At 46.8% G+C, this 17,985-nt stretch overlaps 1 protein-coding gene across 1 annotated transcript in view; it reads left to right on the top strand.

Annotated features, from left to right (window-relative positions):
- SETD7 (SET domain containing 7, histone lysine methyltransferase) overlaps positions 1 to 17,985 on the top strand; it is a gene marked incomplete at its 3' end in the record, with an annotated part of 43,659 nt that overhangs the window by 17,514 nt on the left and 8,160 nt on the right. Inside the window, exons 3-5 of the mRNA XM_080697369.1 lie at positions 6,609 to 6,810; positions 10,113 to 10,302; positions 15,104 to 15,185. Of these exons, the coding sequence (XP_080553495.1) occupies positions 6,609 to 6,810; positions 10,113 to 10,302; positions 15,104 to 15,185 (474 nt within the window). The remainder of the gene's footprint in view (positions 1 to 6,608; positions 6,811 to 10,112; positions 10,303 to 15,103; positions 15,186 to 17,985) is intronic.

Genomic DNA, 17,985 nt, shown 5'->3' with positions numbered 1-17,985 from the left:
CATTGTTAAGTTCTCCAATAATTTAGTGTATTAAGACACTAAAGGTTAATTTCTTTTCTTTTCTTTTCTTTTTGTCTGTGCGGGCAGGGATATGAGAGATTGAACTAAGGGACATGTTACCTCTGAGCTACCCCGCCATCACCACCCCCACATTTTTAGATTTTGTTTTTTGTTTTGAAACATGGTGTTGCTGGGTTGCTGAGCGGCTCATTACTAAAGACTGTCCTTGAATTTGCAATCCTCCCTTCTCGGCCTCCCATTACTGAGATGATAGACCTGTGCCTCCACACCCACCTCTAAGGTGATTTTTAAATCAAATGCATGTCTGTCTAGGTAAACTTCTGTAAGATTTCTCCTTTATTCTTTTTGTAAGTTAGATTTTCTAATTTAATTTATTCCTGGAAACTTGAGCTTTGATAAAAGAGGTAGAAAAAATGTTCTGTGTATGTGCAGAGCAAGAAATTTAATTAAAATTGATATTTTAATTTCCTCTAAATTTTCCAGTTGTTTAATTCGGATTGTGATGCCAGAAAAATCAAACAATTGAAATACCATGTTTGCAATTCCTTAACATACAAAAGACTCTGCCAAGATGTTGAAAGAGACTTGAAGAAAATAACAAGTTAAGAATTTAAGAAAGTCGGGTGTGATGACACACGATTGTAACACATGTACTTGGTGGGCTGAGACAGGAGGATCCAGGTTCGAAGCCAGCCTCAGCTCCTTAGTGAAGCCCCTATAACTTAGTGAGACCTTGTTTCAAAATAAAGAATAAAACATTAGGCTGGGGCTGTAGCTCGGAGGTAGAATGCCCCTGGGTTCCATCCCCAGCACCACACAAACACACACACACACACACACACACACACACACACACACACACACAGAGTTTAGGCATTCCTGGCATGGTGGCACAGGCTTGTAATCCCAGTACTTGGGAGGCAGAGGCAGGAGGATCACAGTTTCAAGACCAGCCTTAACTACTTAGTGAGGTCCTCAGCCACTTAGTAAGACCCTGTTGAAATTAAAAGAATAAACCAGGCATGGTGGCACATGCTTGCAATCCTAGTACTTAGGAGGCTGAGATGGGAAGATCACAGGTTCAAAGCCAGCCTGGTTCCCAGGAACCTAATAAGACCCTGTTCCCAAATAAGAAATAAAGTCGGACTGGGGTAATAGCTTGGAGGTAGACTGTCTCTGGGTTCAATATCCAGTACTCCTCCCAAAAAATAAATAAAAGAATAACATTTAACTGCGGGTGTAACTCAGAGATAGAATGCCCCTGGGTTTAATCCTTAGTACCAAAAAATAAAGTAAACTCGCAGCCCAGTGTGGCGGCGCATGCCTGTGGTACTAGTACTTGGGATGCTGAGGTTGTCCTTGACCAGGCGGTCCTCCTGGTCAAGGACAACCTCAGCAAGTAGCAGGACTCTCAGCCACCTTGTGAGAACCTGTTTCAAAAGAAATATAAAATAGGGCTGGGGATTTAACTAAGAGGTAGAACGAACCTGGATTCAATCACCAGCACCACACACAAACACACACACACAAAGCTCACCACCAGGCGTGGTAGCGCATGTTTGTAATCCCTATGATTTGGGAGGCTGAGACAGGAGGATTGCAGGTTTGAGGACAGGCTCCGTAAGTGGTGAGACTCGCATCAACCTAGCCAGACTCTGGTTCAGTATAAAAATAAAATAGGGCTGGGGATGTAGCTCAGAGGGAGAATATCCCTGGGCTTGATCCCCAGCACCACCAAGAATAAATAAATAAATGTTAGTTCACATATGTTTTAAGGAAGAAAGAAAGTAAAAACATAGCATGGAAGCTTAGATATTTAGTGAGTTAACAGATGTAAGACACCTGAGCGGGAGGCATCAAATGTTTTGTGTCCGGTGTAACAGACAACTGGGCTTCCTGCGCCCTGTACAGCTTCTGTGGCAACCCTTCAACTCTTCCAGCATAGCATGAAAGAAGCCAGAAAAGTTATAGAAGGGGTGTCCATGGCCGTGTTCTAATAAAACTTTATTTGTAAAAAAAAAAAAAAACAAGCAGCAGGCCACAATTTGCCAGCCTTCTCTGAAAGAAAAAGTAAAAAGAAAGGTATCCTGGCTGTGAATGCTGGTCCAAGGAGCTTTTCTTTCATTTTCTCACTGACAGAGGGTTTCAAACACTTAATATTTTTATCTCCTTGGAGAACCCAGATCAAGGGTGTGACAGGCCCTATTCATCATTAGATTCTACTCAAGTTACCATAAAAGTCACCAAGGAGCTTACGCTGTGTTCTCAGGCAGATGCTAAAAAAAATCAAGCAGTGAGATCTAATCTTCAGCGCCTGATGGGCCCCTTCTCAAGGAGGAGAGCCCCACAATATGGTTGGGGAGAACTGTGCAAAACCATGTTACGTTTTAGAGGATTTGTAAGACCTCTGCATTGTAAATTTGATTTTTTTCTTTTTCTTTTTTTTTTTTTTGCGGGTCTGGAAATGGAACCCAGGGGCATTTAACCTCCGAGCTACACCCCCTGCCCTATTTCTTATTCTTTATTTTGAAACCGGGTCTCACTGAGTTGCAGAGGGCCTCACTGAGTAGCTGAGGCTGTCCGCGAACCGCGACCCTCCCGTCTCAGCCTCCCGAATGCCGGGATGACGAGCGTGCGCCACCACGCCTGGCTGTAGATTTGATCTTAAACCTGAGAAATATTAGTAGACTACTCCGTCAGGGATAATTGCATCCACATAGGCACAGAAACATTTTGAATGCTGCTGAGACGCCACAGTCAATAGGGCCGCCTAGGTTAGCAAATAAAAATTCAGGACACTCGGTTAAATTGGAATTTCAGATAAACAAATATACATAGGTACCATTCAATATTCGGGCTGGGAACGGCGGCACATACTTGGAATCGGAGCCGACTGGGATGCCAGGGAAGGATGTCTTGAGCCCAGGAATTCGAGACCAACCTGGGCAACATTGCAAAACTTTGTCTTGAAAAAACAAACAAGCCGGGCGTGGTGGCGCACGCCTGTCATCCCCGCGCTTGGGAGGCGGAGACAGGAGGATCGCGCAGGTTCGAAGCCAGCCGCGCGCGCTGGCTTAGGAGACCCTGTTTCCAAATAAAATATAAAATAGGTCTGGGAGTGTAGCCCGGAGGGAGAAGGGCTTCCAGGAACCCCAGTACCACCAAAAAAAAAAAAAAAAAAAGCAAAGTGTGGTGGCGCACGCTTGTAATCCCAGATTTGGGAGGCTGAGACGGGAGGATCGTGGTTCGTGGCCAGCCTCAGTTCGATCATGGTTCGTGGCCAGCCTCAGCTACTTAGGCTCTGCTACTCAGTGAGACCCTGTTTCAAAATAAAGAATAAAAAATAGGGCTGAAGGTGTAGCTCAGAGGTAGAATGCCCCTGGGTTCCATCCCCAGTACTGCAAAAGGAAAAAAAATCTATACTACAAAATTATTTGATGTTTATCTTTTTTGTGTGTATGTGTGTGTGGCCCCTGGGGTCCAACCTAGGGGGCATTCTACTTCCGAGCTATAACCCCAGCTCTATTTTTTATTCTTTATTTTGAAACAGGGTCTCACTAAGTTGTGGAGGGCCTCACTAGAAAGCTGAGGCTGGCCTCGAACCTGCGATTCTCCTGTCTCAGCCTTCCAAGTCCTGAGATTACAAGCATGTATCACCATGGCCGGCTTGGTGGTTTATCTGAAATTCAAACTTAGGTGGGCATCTTTTACCTGGCAATCTAAAAAACGGATATAAAAGATTAAACTGTTTTGTGTTGTGTGCTACATCATTATGTCCGTGGATCCGCAATCCTTCACCAAGGTGTTTTGTTTTTTTTTTAATTGTGGGGGTTAAGTGACGGGTGAATCTCACTCATCCAGGCAGGCCTGACTGACTTGGAATTTTGATGATTTACACCAGGGCTCTGCTATAGGGCATTTTATTCTCTTCATGAATTTAGTAAGCCCATTGGTCATTGGTAGTGCCAACAAAGCTGGAATGGGCGACCACAGACAGTGTAATTGCAGGAATTGGAGGCCATGGTCCTTTAGGCCGCACTTTTCATTTGATAATTATAGATCGCTCTCAGTCGTTCACTAACACGAGATAAGAGACAAGACCTTACAAGGCGGGGCGGGACGGCCACCTCAGGCCTTTGCCTCCTCAGCACATGGGGCCCACTGGTCCCACCCGAGGTCCAGGCGCACGCTTGACCCGGCCGACCGCACAGGTGGCACTGCCCGGTCTCCTGTTCAGTTGGTTTGCTTTGTTCATCGTGCCCTCCAGACCTTCACAGAATGCTTGCTCCTTAGAAGGCATGCCGTAAATGATGGCTAGTTAGTGAATGAATGAATGAATGAATGATGACTGCTGTGTGTGTCAAAATGGTCACGCCATCTTAGTTCCTAAATTTCTTTTTTTTTTTTTTTTTTTTTCGGTATTGGGGATGGAACCCAGGGGCATTCTACCTCTGAGCAATACCCCCAGCCCTATTTTTTACTCTTTATTTTGAAACAGGGCCTCACTGAGTTGCAAAGGGCCTCACTGAGTAGCTGAGACTGTCCAAAAACCAGGATCCTCTGGTCTCAACCCCCTCAAATGCTGGAGTTGCAAGCGTGGGCCACCATGACTGGCATTTCATTTTTATTTTATTTTTTATTTATTTTATTTTATTATTTATTTATTCTTTTTTTTTTTTTTTTTTGGTGGTACTGGGGGTGGAACCCAGGGCTTTCTATCTCCGGGCTATACTCCCAGACCTATTTTTTTATATTTTATTTAGAAACAGGGTCTTACTAAGTTGCTGAGAGGCTCACTAAGTAGCTGAGGCTGGCTTTGAACCTGTAAGATCCTCTGTCTTAGCCTCCCAAGCGTGGGGATTACAAGCGTGCGCCACCAAGCCTGGCTATTTTTTATTTTACATTGCAGGGGCCTCACTATCACTAAGTTTCAGAGGCTGGCCACAAACCTGCAATCCTCCTGTCTCAGTCTCCCAAGTCCTGGGATTATAGGCGTCTGCCACCCTGTCTGGCTTTGAAATTTTTAAAAATCATTTTAACTGCTCCTCTCATTGTCCCAGCTTTCCGTGCACACAGGGAATTTTGGGTACAGTATCTTTTGTTGAGTAATAAGGGCCCTTGAATGAACACGGATAAATGTTTCTGAACTTCCCCGTGTGTTTTTGTGAGGGGAGAGTTAGGGGCTGCTGGTCCAGTCACTGCAGTGATGGTGTGTGTGTGTGTGTGTGTGTGTGTGTGTGTGTGTGTGTGTGTTGTAGGGCCAGTCAACGTCCTGTGTCACAGTGAGGCAGCAGGTAAGATGCTGAATCCCATAAAATGATAACGTAGCCCAGGTACACCATGAGCGGCCCCATCCGGGTTTGTGTAGACACACTGGTACTGATTACACAGTGGCAAAAGTTGTCTTACAGCGCGTCTCTAAGGCTGTCCCTGCTGTTCAGTAGTGCACAACTGCATCACACAAACACACGTGCACACATATATACACTTAAAAAGCCCCCGTATAACTTCCCGAGAGAGAGAGGGCGCTTACTGGAGTGGATGCTGATCATGGCTCTGAGCAGTAGGTAAGTCACCAGTGACTTGAAGCTGGTGTGTGTAGATATGTTTGTGTATGTAGTATATGTACAGACTACATATATGCAGTGTATGTACAAACACGTGTTTATTTTTGTTTTTGTTTTGCTTTTTGGCACTGGGATGGGACCCAAGGGAATTCTACCTCCGAGCTACACCCCCTGCCCTACTTTTTATTCTTTTCTTTTCTTTTTTTTTTTTTGAAGATTTAAAGAAGTTTATTAGAAAGATAGAAATACAGAAAATAGCCGGGCGTGGTGGCGCACGCTTGTAATCCCCGCGCTCGGGAGGCGGAGACAGGAGGATCGCGCAGGTTCGAAGCCAGCCGTGCTGGCGTAAGAGACCCTGTTTCAAAAATATAAAATAGGACTGGGAGTGTAGCCTGGAGGAAGAAGGGCTTCCAGGAACCCCAGTACCACCAAAAAAAAAAAAAAGAAAGAAATACAGAAAATAGAAATACAGCTCCATACCAGATTAGCATGGAGGGATGACTCGAAATGAATACACTCTGATTCTTTTATTTTGAAACGGTCTCACCGAGTTCCTCTCATCTCAGCCTCCCCAATGCTAGGATTACAAGCATGCGCCACCACGCCTGGCTTACAAACACGTGTTTGTACACATTTACACACTCTTAGAAAACACACAAAATGCGTGCTAAAGTACATCAGTGTTATCAGAAGCCCTGAGAACTAGCAGTGGCCTCTGGGCCACTCCCGAGGAAGACTGAATGCGACTGGCTTGTCCGTGGAAAGGGTGACAGCCGGATCTCTTGCCCAGTATAGCCTATAATCGAGCCTGGGAAACATATTTTGGTGAGACTTGCCCTCAGTTCCACCCAGGCAAGCCTCCCTGGCACGGCCTTGGTTTACTGTGTTTTCCCAGCCATTTGGCTATGAAGATCCAGGAGGTCATACCGAACGCACCTGGGGCTGCACGGCCCGCGTAGACCCGGTGTTCCCTTGCAGAGGCTGGGTCAGGCCTGACCTTCCTCCCGGTTCTCCTTACAGCACCCTGGAGGGCTACTACGTGGACGACGCCCTGCAGGGCCAGGGCGTTTACACCTACGAGGATGGAGGCGTTCTCCAGGGCACGTACGTAGATGGAGAACTGAACGGTCCGGCACAGGAGTACGACACGGACGGACGGCTGATCTTCAAGGGACAGTATAAAGATAACATTCGGCACGGCGTGTGCTGGATCTACTACCCAGTAAGCCTGCGACGGCGCGCTCTGCGGGAAAGTGACATGTTTGAAGACAGTGCTTTGAGTCCGCATCAAAAAGAGTCAGACTTGTTCTCAAATGTAGGCTCAAACCTGGGAAGCCTGGCAATAGCTGGAGCCTAGCGTGTGTGAGGCACACCCTCTCTGTTATTCGCTTTTTTTTTTTTAAGCTACAGCTGTTTTTTTTTTGGTTTGGTTTTGTTTTTCGTTTTTTGGTACTGGGGATGGAACCGAGGGGCCTTCTACCTCCGGGCTACACCCCCAACCAATTTTATATTTTATTTGGAAACAGGGTCTAAGTTGCTGAGAGACTCGTTAAATAGCTGAGGCTGGCTTCGAACTTGTGCGATCCTCCTGTCTCCGCCTCCCAAGTACTGGGATTACAAGCGTGCGCCACCATACCTGGCTCTATTTTTTTTTTTTTTTTTGATAATGGGGATAGAACCCAGGGGCATCTACTCTGAGCTACACCCCCAGTCCTATTTTTTATTCTTTATTTTGAAACAGGGTCTCACTGAGTTGCCAAGGCCCTTACTAAGTGGCTGAGGCTGTCCTCGACTGTGATCCTCCTGTGTCAGCCTCCCGAATGCTGGGATTATGAGCGTGCGCCACCATGCCTAACTGCTCTTCACTCTTAACGTGAGATCGGCGGTCCTTGCTCAAGCAGGAGACCAGCCTGAGCAATTCGGGGAGAACCTGTCTTGAAATAAAATACAAAGTGCTGGGAGTCGGGCGTGGTGGTGCACGCTTGTAATCCCAGTACTTGGGAGGCTGAGACAGAAGGATCTCAGGTTTGAGACCAGTCTCACCAACTAAGCGAAACCCTATTTCAAAACAAAAAATAAAAAATAAATAAAAAGGGCTGGGGATATAGCATGAAGGTAGAATATCCCTGGGTTCAAACCCCAGAACCACAAAATAATATTGCTTTTAATGCCTTTTGCCTATAGAAAGAGGTGCTGGGGGTGTTTCATTGATGATATCAGTCTTATTCTCTGGTGATCATATCTAAGACTACTGAATGCAGCCATTTCCAATCTTCTTAGAGTTACTATACCATCTTTGATTTTACAGTCTCATTACTTTTGAAGGTACGTTGCAGTTTACATTGCTCGAATTAAGTTGACTTAACCTGTCTTCAAGGCTTTGATCACAGGGCTATTTCTGGGATTTATCAGAGCAAGTAGGGATGCTAGAACTCGTGGTTGAGAATTAATGCTCCAGTTTTTGCTTGCATTTCAAACATCCCATCTGTCGTTAGTGAGTTTTCCAGAAAATGTTTCAGAAAATAGACCTTAGGAAATGTTTAATATTTTATTGTGTCCAGAAATGTTTTATTCAACATTTGATTGTGTCAAAATACATTTCTTCTTACTCTGAAATCTATCTTCTTATGATTAAAAAGTATTAATAAGCCCATCATCCCAGTACTTGGGATGATGAGACAGGAGGATTGCAGATTGAAGGCCAGCCTCGGTGATACCAAGATCCTGTTTCAACATCAAAAGGAAGCCGGGCATGGTGTTGCACGCTTGTAATCCCTGCATTTGGGAGGCTGAGACAGGAGGATCGTGGTTCACGGACAGCCTCAGCTACTTAGCGAGGCCCTTTGCAACTCAGTGAGACCCTGTTTCGAAAATAAAAAGGCTAAAAATTAGAGCTGGGGGTATAGCTCATTGGTAGAATGTCCCTGGGTTCAATCCCTAGTAAAAAAAAAAAAAAAAAAAAAAAAAAAAAAAAAGCCTATCCAAAGCAGGGTGTGGCAGCACACCTGTAATCCCAGTACTTGGGAGGCTGAGGCAAGAGGATCACAAGTCGAAGGCCATTCTAGGCAACTTAGCCAGACCATGCCTCCAAATAAAAAGGGTTGGGAGTGCAGCTTAGAGGTAGAGCGTCCCTGGGTTCAATCCCCCCTCCACACACATACACAAAGTGTTCATGGATCACCTACTGTGTTCCTGGCATGAACCTGGACTCAGAATTATCTGATGGCCTCTGGCTTCAGATCGTCATTGGTCTGAGAATGAACCGAACCCGGCTCCTTCCTGGAGGGAGTGCAAGGAGGAAGGGAATGAGGTTTAGGACATCTGTGTTCACTTTCCCTTCTAACCCCCAAAAGGTAAAAAAAAATTTAAGGATTCTCAGGCAGGCAGTATCTGGAAGCCCTTTTGTTTCTCTTAGAAAATGCAGCTGGGCGTGGTGGCGCACGCTTGTAATCCCAGTACTTGGGAGGCTGAGAAAGGAGGATTGTGCAGATTCAAGGCCAGCCTCAGCAGCTTAGTGAGGCTCACAGCAACCTAGTGAGACCCTGTTTCCAACTAAAGTATAAAATAGGTTTGGGAGTATAGCCCGGAGGTAGAAAGCCCCTGGGTTCTGTCCCCAGTTACTTACACACACACACAAACACACACACACACACACACACACACACACACAGATGCAGATAAGTCCATCTTTACTCATATACACCAAATTAATTCCCAAGCCTATTTAATCTAGAGATTTTCCTAGACTAGAAATCCAAACTTTTCACTGAGAAGTGAGAGGCGGTGAATAGGGTACGATTGCCTGGCTGCAAATCTTCATCATCCTGGACACGGGCCGGAAGTGATGAAGCGCATTTTCCTTTATTGTATGTAACTAACGCTCCAGGTGTGAGCTGTCTGCTTCTTACGTAGCAAACCCCACCAAACCAGCATAGAGCATCAGTTACCGGTCCAAAGTGCAGCCCAGCATCCCTCTCCCTAACTCAGGCTTTTGGCCCCTAAGCACATAACAGTCCAGCTATGTTATGTATTTATATGGGGTTAGAAGGTTACATGCCTGTGGGGCTTAGATATGAGAGCATATATTTATACACACACACACACACACACACACACACACACACACACACACACACACATTTTTTTTCCTGGTACTGGGAATGGAACCCAGGGGCCTTCTACCTCCAAGCTATACCCCCAGCCCTATTTTTTATTCTCTATTTTGAAACAGGGTCTCATTGAGTTGTAAAGGGCCTCACTAAGTAGCTGTCTGAGAACCTGGATCCTCCTGTCTCAGCTTCCCAAATTCTGGGATTACAAGCGTGTGCCACCACACCCGGTTTATGAGAAGATATATCGTTATATCTTATGTGCTCACTTTTATCCAAAGCTCTGGGTTCTTAAACTGTTCTTATCCATATTGGTGTTACTAGTAGTGGGAGCGCAGGAGAGAATTTTGAGAATGTGTGCCCCATAGATAAATACTATATATAATATTTTCTGGGTTTTGGTTTCTCCCATCAGGACGGTGGCAGTCTTGTAGGAGAAGTCAACGAAGATGGGGAGATGACTGGAGAGAAGATAGCCTATGTGTATCCTGACGAACGGACTGCGCTTCACGGGAAATTCATTGACGGAGAGATGATCGAAGGGAAACTAGCCACCCTTCTGTCCACCGAGGAAGGAAGGCCTCACTTTGAACTGACATCCGGAAGTAAGTTGGGTCTGCTGCAACTGGAAGCAGGTTGAGACAGGTCACACCTGGATGATGTATGAGTCAGGTTCTGCTGCATAACAAACACCTCAGCGCCCCCAGTACTCTACAGCAGCAAAGGCAGGTCGGCTGATCAGCTGTCCCCAGCTTCTCCAGGCTGGGCAGGGCTGGCTGGACTCCAGGCTTCTGGTCAGGTTTGATCTGCTCTCTGTGTCTTAATGATGGGGCCCAGTCTGGAGGGACGGTGGTGACTTTGGCACTGTTTTCTCACAGTAGATCATAGATGTGTATCATAGCACGAGCAGATACCTGGGATGTCCCTTACAGCTTCACTTTGGAACTGAGAGTGTCGCTCTTAACCCCTTTCACTGAGCGGAGGAGGTCACATGGCCAAGCCAAATTGGATCGAGACAAATTTTGTCAGACACTTCAGCTAGGGATGCCAAAAGTTCACCCAACAAAAGGCAGAGAGAAATTAATTCTAATACAGTGCAGGAGTTAAGAAATGACATCAGGCCGGGCATGGCGGTGCACACTCCTAATCCCAGTAGTTGGGAGTCTGAGATAGGAGGATCTCAGGTTCAAGGCCAGCCTCAGTAATTTAGTGAGTAACTTAGTGAGACCTTGTTTCCAAATAAAAGTAAAATAAAATAAAAAGGGCTGAGTGTGTAGCTCAGAGGTAGAATGCCCCTGTATTTAATCTCCAGTACCACATTAAAAAAGAAAAACCAAGTGACGTGAAAAAAAAAAAAAAACTTATTTACTTTTAGAAATGCAGCGTAACACACTAAAACATTTTTGTAGAAAATCGGGAAAACATAGAAAGCCAAAGATCAACACCTTGGGTTGTTTTTTTTTTTTTGGTTTTTTTTTTTGGTGGTACTGGGGTTCCTGGAAGCCCTTCTACCTCTGAGCTACACTCCCAGACCTATTTTTTTTTTTTTTTTAATTTGGAAACAGGGTCACTTAAGCCAGCAAGGCTGGCTCCGAACCAGCGCGATCCTCCTGTCTCAGCCTCCCAAGCGCGGGGATTACAAGCGTGTGCCACCACGCCCGGCAACACCTTGGGTTTTAAGGGGCACACTATATATAAGAGAGCTTGTTTGAATTAGTCTGCACCCTTGAAAACCATAGATGCATATATTTCTGGTCCAGGTTCAGTTGTAAGGAGAAAAAAATAGAAAAGGTAATGTGTCTAGGGATCAATAAACCTAAGCAGCCGGTCCTGGCGGCGCATGCTTCTAATCCCCGCGCTTGGGAGGCTGAGACAGGAGGATCGCACGGGTTCGAAGCCAGCCGCAGCTACTTAGTGAGGCTCTCAGCAACTTAGTGAGACCCTGTTTCCAAGTAAAGTATAAATAGGTCTGGGAGTATAACCTGGAGGTAGAAAAGCCCCTGGGTTCCACCCAGTACCACCACCAAAAAATAAAATAAAATAAAAATAATAATAGTAATAGTAATAAGCCTAAGCAATACTTAGATACTTGTGATGTGAAAGGAACTCTCCCAAGGAAGGTTGTCCAAAAATGGGAAATCTTACATTTACATTTAGGTCCAACTTGAGTTCCTTTAAATGCTTTTTTTTTAAGTGAAAAATTGAAGTAGTCCAAATTCAATGCAAGGTTCTGGATTGGATCCTAGAATAGAGAGAGGACATTTGTGGAAAAAACTGGTGGAAACTGAATAAAATCTAGAGTTTTGTGTTCCTGGTAATATATCCATGTTGGTTTCCTAATTTGGACAAATGTACCATGTACTGTAAGAAGCTGACATTAGGAGAAACAGAACCGTCTGTGCTATCTTTGCAACTTTTTTCTATATTACAAAATGAAATTTAAAAAAAAGCAATCGTCTTTAAACGGCAAACTCTCTTATTTGTGATTTTGACATGTGTTCTGAAGGGGACAGCATTATAATTCTTAGAAATGAGGACACCTGCAGCAGAGAAGGGTCCAAATTTATGATGTGATTTTTTTGTGTGGTTTTTTTTTTTTTGGTGGTACTGGGGGTGGAACCCAGGGGCTTTCTACCTCCGGGCTACACTCCCAGACCCATTTTGTATTTTATTTGGAAACAGGGTCTCACTAAGTCGCTGAGAGCCTCACTGAGTAGCTGAGGCTGGCTTCGAACCTGTGCGATCCTCCTGTCTCAGCCTCCCAAGCGCGGGGATTACAAGCGTGCGCCACCACGCCCGGCGTGATTTTTTTTTTTAATTTACTTTTTTTAGCTTTATTTTTTTGTGGTGCTGGGGATCAAACCCAGGGCCTCGCATCACTGGGGCTAGGGAGGTAGCTGTACCGCCGAGCTCCGTCCCTATCCCCCGTGATGCCAAGCTCCAGCATCCAGGCTCCAGCACCGCTGGTGGCTCTGAAGGACCAGCAGTCAGGAGTCATTGGTGTCTCACGCCGATTGTGGTCTCTGGCGAGTTGTTTGTCTTTTAGAGCCTGTTTCCTCCTGATGCTGTACGGCTGTTAGCTGCTACCATGATCATCACAGTGAAAGGGATTGCTGTTTACTACATTCTCCTTGGTGTTAAGTAAGAAACAGATCTTGAGAGCTCATTCTCAAGGGGATGACTTCCTTTTCTTATAACTCCTAGTTGCAACTGGCAGACACGCTCCTTGAACTCATTAAGGGAAAAAGGACAGGGGCATGAGTATTGGCAATCCTCTGGTATTTGGGACTCAAAAGGGCCAGAAACCCCAAAGATCTACAGGTTCAGCGAACTGGGCGGTGGCGCACGCTTGTAATCCTAGCATTTGGGAAGCGGGGGCAGGAGGATCATGGTTCACAGACAGCCTCAGCTACTTAGTGAGGCCCTTTGCAACTCAGTGACACCCTGTTTCAAAATAAAGAATAAAAAAATAGGGCAGGGGATGTAGCTTGGAGGTAAAATGGCCCTGGGTTCCATCCCCAGACTCGCGGGGGGAAAAAAAAAATAGGGCTGGGGTGTAGCTCAGAGATAGACGGCCCCGGGGTTCCATCCCCAGTACCACAAAAAAAAAAAAAGATAAGGGTTCAGCAACTTTTGTGACTCTCCCCTACTCCTTTCTGTCGACATGCTGACTAACCAATGAGTAAGGTGTTCCAGGGTCACGTGACCAGCTGGTCCAATGGTTGGGAGAGGAGGAGAGCGGACATAAATAGCTCACAGTGGGGCTTCCCAGCCTGCCATTCCCCCATCCCTCTCCACCCACCCCTTCCTCTTCCACTTCTGATGTTCCACCTCATGCTGGTCTTTTCATCTGTGCCCTCCCCATCTTTCTTTCACCTCTTTTCTCCCCACCACACCCAGTCCTTTCCCTGCCAATTCCTACTCTGTTAAGGCATGGCTGCCCTCTTACGATCATCAGTGTCGGTTGAGGGAGTAGATGCATCCTGAGCTCAGGCCACAGTACAGACCAGAGAGGAAAGGAGACGCGGGGAGGGCGGCTGAGAGAGGAAGGAAGGACCAGCACACCCTGGAAAAGGTGCTCGGCGCTGCTGGGGTGCAGGAGCAGAGGGAGCCCCCGTTCACATCTGCAGTCCCCATGGTGGTGCCTTACAGGTCCCTGCCACTCCGTGTACATGTGACCAAAGTTTTAGTCCAAGGTAGTAAGGAGACAGACGTTCATAGGGGAATTTCCATACAAAAGTTTGGTTTAGGACTGGGGATATAGTTCCGTGGTCGAGTGTTTGCTGAGCATGCATGAGGCCCTGGGTTCAACACACAAAATAAATACATAAGTAAATAACTATGGTCTAAGGAAAGAGATTTAGTTTTCCTTTCTTGAACTACATTTCTTTTCATGGATTATCTGCTGGTCCGTTACCGATTTGCTCTTAGATTTATTCCCCATCCTTTCTTGCCTGCTTTTGTGGAAAGGGGCTTCTACATTTCCCGGGCTCCCGTGGCTTCTGTGTGGGGTTTGGCCATTGGCTACGGACACAGAGAGCGGGAGGGAGAGGAGAGCGGGGGCCTGGCCAGAGCCTCTGATCCCCTCCCCAGGGAAGTCCACCTTAGCTCCGGCCCCAGCTCTCGAGCCCCAAGCACCCAGCGCTCCTCGGCTCCTGGCTCACAGTGGTGCTTCCTCTTCTTGCCAATCTCTGGGTTCCTCGCGGCTCCCCACTTGGCTTCTCTGCTTTTCCATCTCCAGTATAGCCAGTTCCCTGAATTCAATTCTCTCTTTGAAATACTCAGATGGTCTGTTCCCTAGTTAGTCATGGACTGATTTGTTTTCTAACTTTTAGTTTGAGGCATTAATTCAGGTTTGGGTTGTACAAATAGAAAAAGAAAACAGAAAACAGAAGCCGGGTGTGCTGGTACGCGCTTATAATCCCAGTACTTGGGAGGCTGAGACAGGAGGATCGCAGGGTCAAGGCCAGCCTCAGCTACTTAGTGAAGCCCCCCCATAACTTAGTGAGGCCTTGTTTCAAAATAAGAATTAAGAATGTGTCACTGGGGATTTAACTCAGGGGCATTCTACCTCTAAGCTACACTCCCTCCCAGCCCTTTTATTAAATTTTATTTTGAAGCAAGGTCTTGCTTGTTAGACGAGAATCTCACTACTTATTTTTTGAAGCTCTCCTCGAACCTGCAATCCTCCGGCCTCAGCCTCCCATGTACTAGGATTGCAGGCGTTCGCCACCACGCCTGGCTCTAGCCGTTGACTTAGACGGAAGAAACAGCATTGGCGTTGGCGCGGCCAGGATCGCGGCCAGGATCACGCCGTGGTACTTGGCCCACCTTGGCCCCCCGGTAGGAAGAAGCGCACATGCGCCTCCCTGACTCCCTCCGCCCACGTTTCCGTTCGCTTCCTAGGCTCAGTCTACCACTTCGACAAGTCAACTTCATCGTGCATCTCCACCAGCGCTCTCCTCCCGGACCCTTACGAGTCGGAGAGGTAACTTTTTTCTTGTGATTTTAATTGCATGAGGTTAGAAACCCTGGTGGTGGGGACTGAGGCACCTCTGTGGCGCTCTGCTCAGCAGGACTCCTGCCCCGTCCAAGCCTCTCCTCAAAGTGCCCTTTTCCAGCCCGGTGGTGGTGCACACCACTAATCCCAGTACTTGGGAGGCTGAGACAGGAGGATCGCGGGTTCAAGGACAGCCTCAACAACACAGAGAGGCGCTGTTTTTAAAAATAAAAATTAAAAGCCAGACATGGTGACACATGCTTGTAATCCAAGTACTTGGGTGGCTGAGACAGGAGGATAGTTCAGGCTCAAAGCCAGCCTCAGATACTTAGTGAGGCTCTCAGCAACTTAGTGAGACCCTGTTTCCAAATAAAATAGGAAATAGGTCTTGCTGGGCGTGGTGGCGCACGCTTGTAATCCCAGCATCCATGAGGCTGAGACCGGAGGATTGCAGTTCGAGGAGAGTCTCGGCTACTTAATGAGGCCCTTTGCAACTCAGTAAGACCTGGTTTCAAAATAAAGAATTAAAAAAAAAAAAAATAGGGCTGAGATGCAGCTTGGAGGTAGAATGCCCCTGGGTTTCATCCCCAGTACCACAAAAAAAAAAAAAAGGTCTGGGAGTATAGCACAGAGATAGAAGGCCCCTGGATTTCATCCCCAGCACCACAAAAATAAATAATTAATTAAATATAATAAGTAAATAAATAGGGCTAGGGTAGAGCTCGGAAGTACAATGTCTCTGAGTTCGATCCCCAGTACCACACACACGGAGTGATGGGTAGGGCACCCCCGGCGCCCCCATCTCAGGGTCCTGATGTTTGTGCTGGACTTGCACCCTGTCATTCAGGGGAACATTTCCCACTCTATAAGCCTCTAGCGCACACTCTAGAAGGCGTCCCTTTTTTCTTAGTCCTGATGATGGGGTCTATAACAAGAGGCCATTGGGGGGATATCTGGAGATTGAATCCAGGGGTTTTCTACCTCTGAACTACACCCACATTTTATTTTTTATTTTGAAACAAGGTTTCACTAAGTTGCCAAAGCTGTCCTCAAACCTGTAATCCTCCAGTCTCAGCCTCCCAAGTACTGGGACTAGAGAACTGTGCCATTATGCCCCACAGAGACAATTTCTTTACACACTAAGGAAAGTGACTGAGAAAGGAAGATCACAGGTTCAAGGCTAGCCTAGACAACTTAGTGATAACCCTGTTTCAAAATAAAAAAATAAATAAAGCCGGGTGTGGTGGCGCATGCTTGCAATCCCAGCATTTGGGAGGCTGAGACAGGAGGATTTCGGTTCACAGACAGCCTCGGCTTACTATTTCATGAGGCCCTTCGCAACTCAGCGAGACCCTGTTCAAAATAAAGAATAAAGAGCCGGGCGTGGTAGCATATGTTTGTAATCCCAGCATTTGGGAGGCTGAGACCTGAGGATCGTGGTTCACGGACAGCTTCAGCTACTTAGTGAGGCTCTCTCTAACTTAGTGAGACCCTGTTTCAAAATAAAGAATAAAAAAAAGCCTGGTGTGGTGGCTCACGCTTGTAATCCCAGTACTTGGGAGGCTGAGACAGGAGGATCGCACAAGTTGGAAGCCAGCCTCAGCTACTTAGTGAGCCTCTCAGCAACTTAGTGAGACTCTGTTTCCAAATAAAATATAAAATAGGTCTGGGAGTGTAGCCCAGAGGTAGAAAGCCCCTGGGTTCCATCCTTAGTAACACACACACACACACACACACACACACACACACACAAAAATAGGGCTGGGGGTGTAGCTCAGAGGTCAAATGCCCCTGGGTTCCATCCTCAGACCCGCAAAACATAAAATGAAATAAAATAAAGAATAAAAAATAGGGCTGGGGGTGTAGCTTAGAGGTAGACTGCCCCTGGGTTCCCAGAACCGCAAAAATAAATAAACAAGCAACATAAAAAAATAAAAAGGGCTGGGGGGTGCAGCTAAGAGGTAGAATACCTCGGGGTTCAACCCTTAGTACCACACAAAGAAACGAGAGGATGGACACAGAAAACGTATAAGCAGCTTAAACACATTCCACATTGTCAACAAGGCTCTGGTTCTGCACGCTCACTCCCGAGCGCCCGCCCTGTTCACTTTCCGTCTTATCTTGGAAGATGGCTGCTCTGTGGGCCTCTGGTCTAGGCATGGCTTTGGTTGGTACCCGCCTGGGATTATCATTCCTGAGCACCCAGTGTGTTTCTGGGCAAGGATGCTATCTGAGCTCGTTTTTCCTCTTGCGATCACAGCATCCTCCTATTCCATCTCTACCCCCATCTTCCCTGAATTAGCTGGCAGGGCTGGCCCACGGTGTCACAGGGATGAACGGCCTCTTTTCTGACAGGAGGCTCTGGCTCAGATACAAAGGGGATGGATGGTTGGATCTTTCTGTTAGCCCCAGAGCACAACAATGCCATGATTATACGTATTGGTTTTACCCGTTACTATTGCTGGAACGATGCTTCATAGCGGTAGCCTCAAGACAGTCAGCGTTTACAAAAGCAAACGCATCTTATTTACACGCAGGGCTCTGTGGGTTGGCTGAGCTTCAGCCCCTTTGGGTGGGGTCAAGCAGGTGCAGATGAACTAGGCTGGACTCCAGCTGCAGGTTGGGCTTGGGTCTGTTCCAAGGCGTGGGCCGAGGGAGAAAGCCCCGGGCTCACTCGGGTCACAGAGACGCTGCAGGAGGCTGGGGAACTGCACTGCGGCCCTTAACACCTGCACCATAGCAGGCCGGCCGTGAGCCTGCTAGCTGGGCGGATTTGTCCACTCTGAGG

Source organism: Muscardinus avellanarius (assembly GCF_963383645.1).
Source record: "Muscardinus avellanarius genome assembly, chromosome: 6".
Classification (NCBI taxonomy): domain Eukaryota; kingdom Metazoa; phylum Chordata; class Mammalia; order Rodentia; family Gliridae; genus Muscardinus; species Muscardinus avellanarius.
This window is presented reverse-complemented; position numbering and strand designations above follow the sequence as displayed.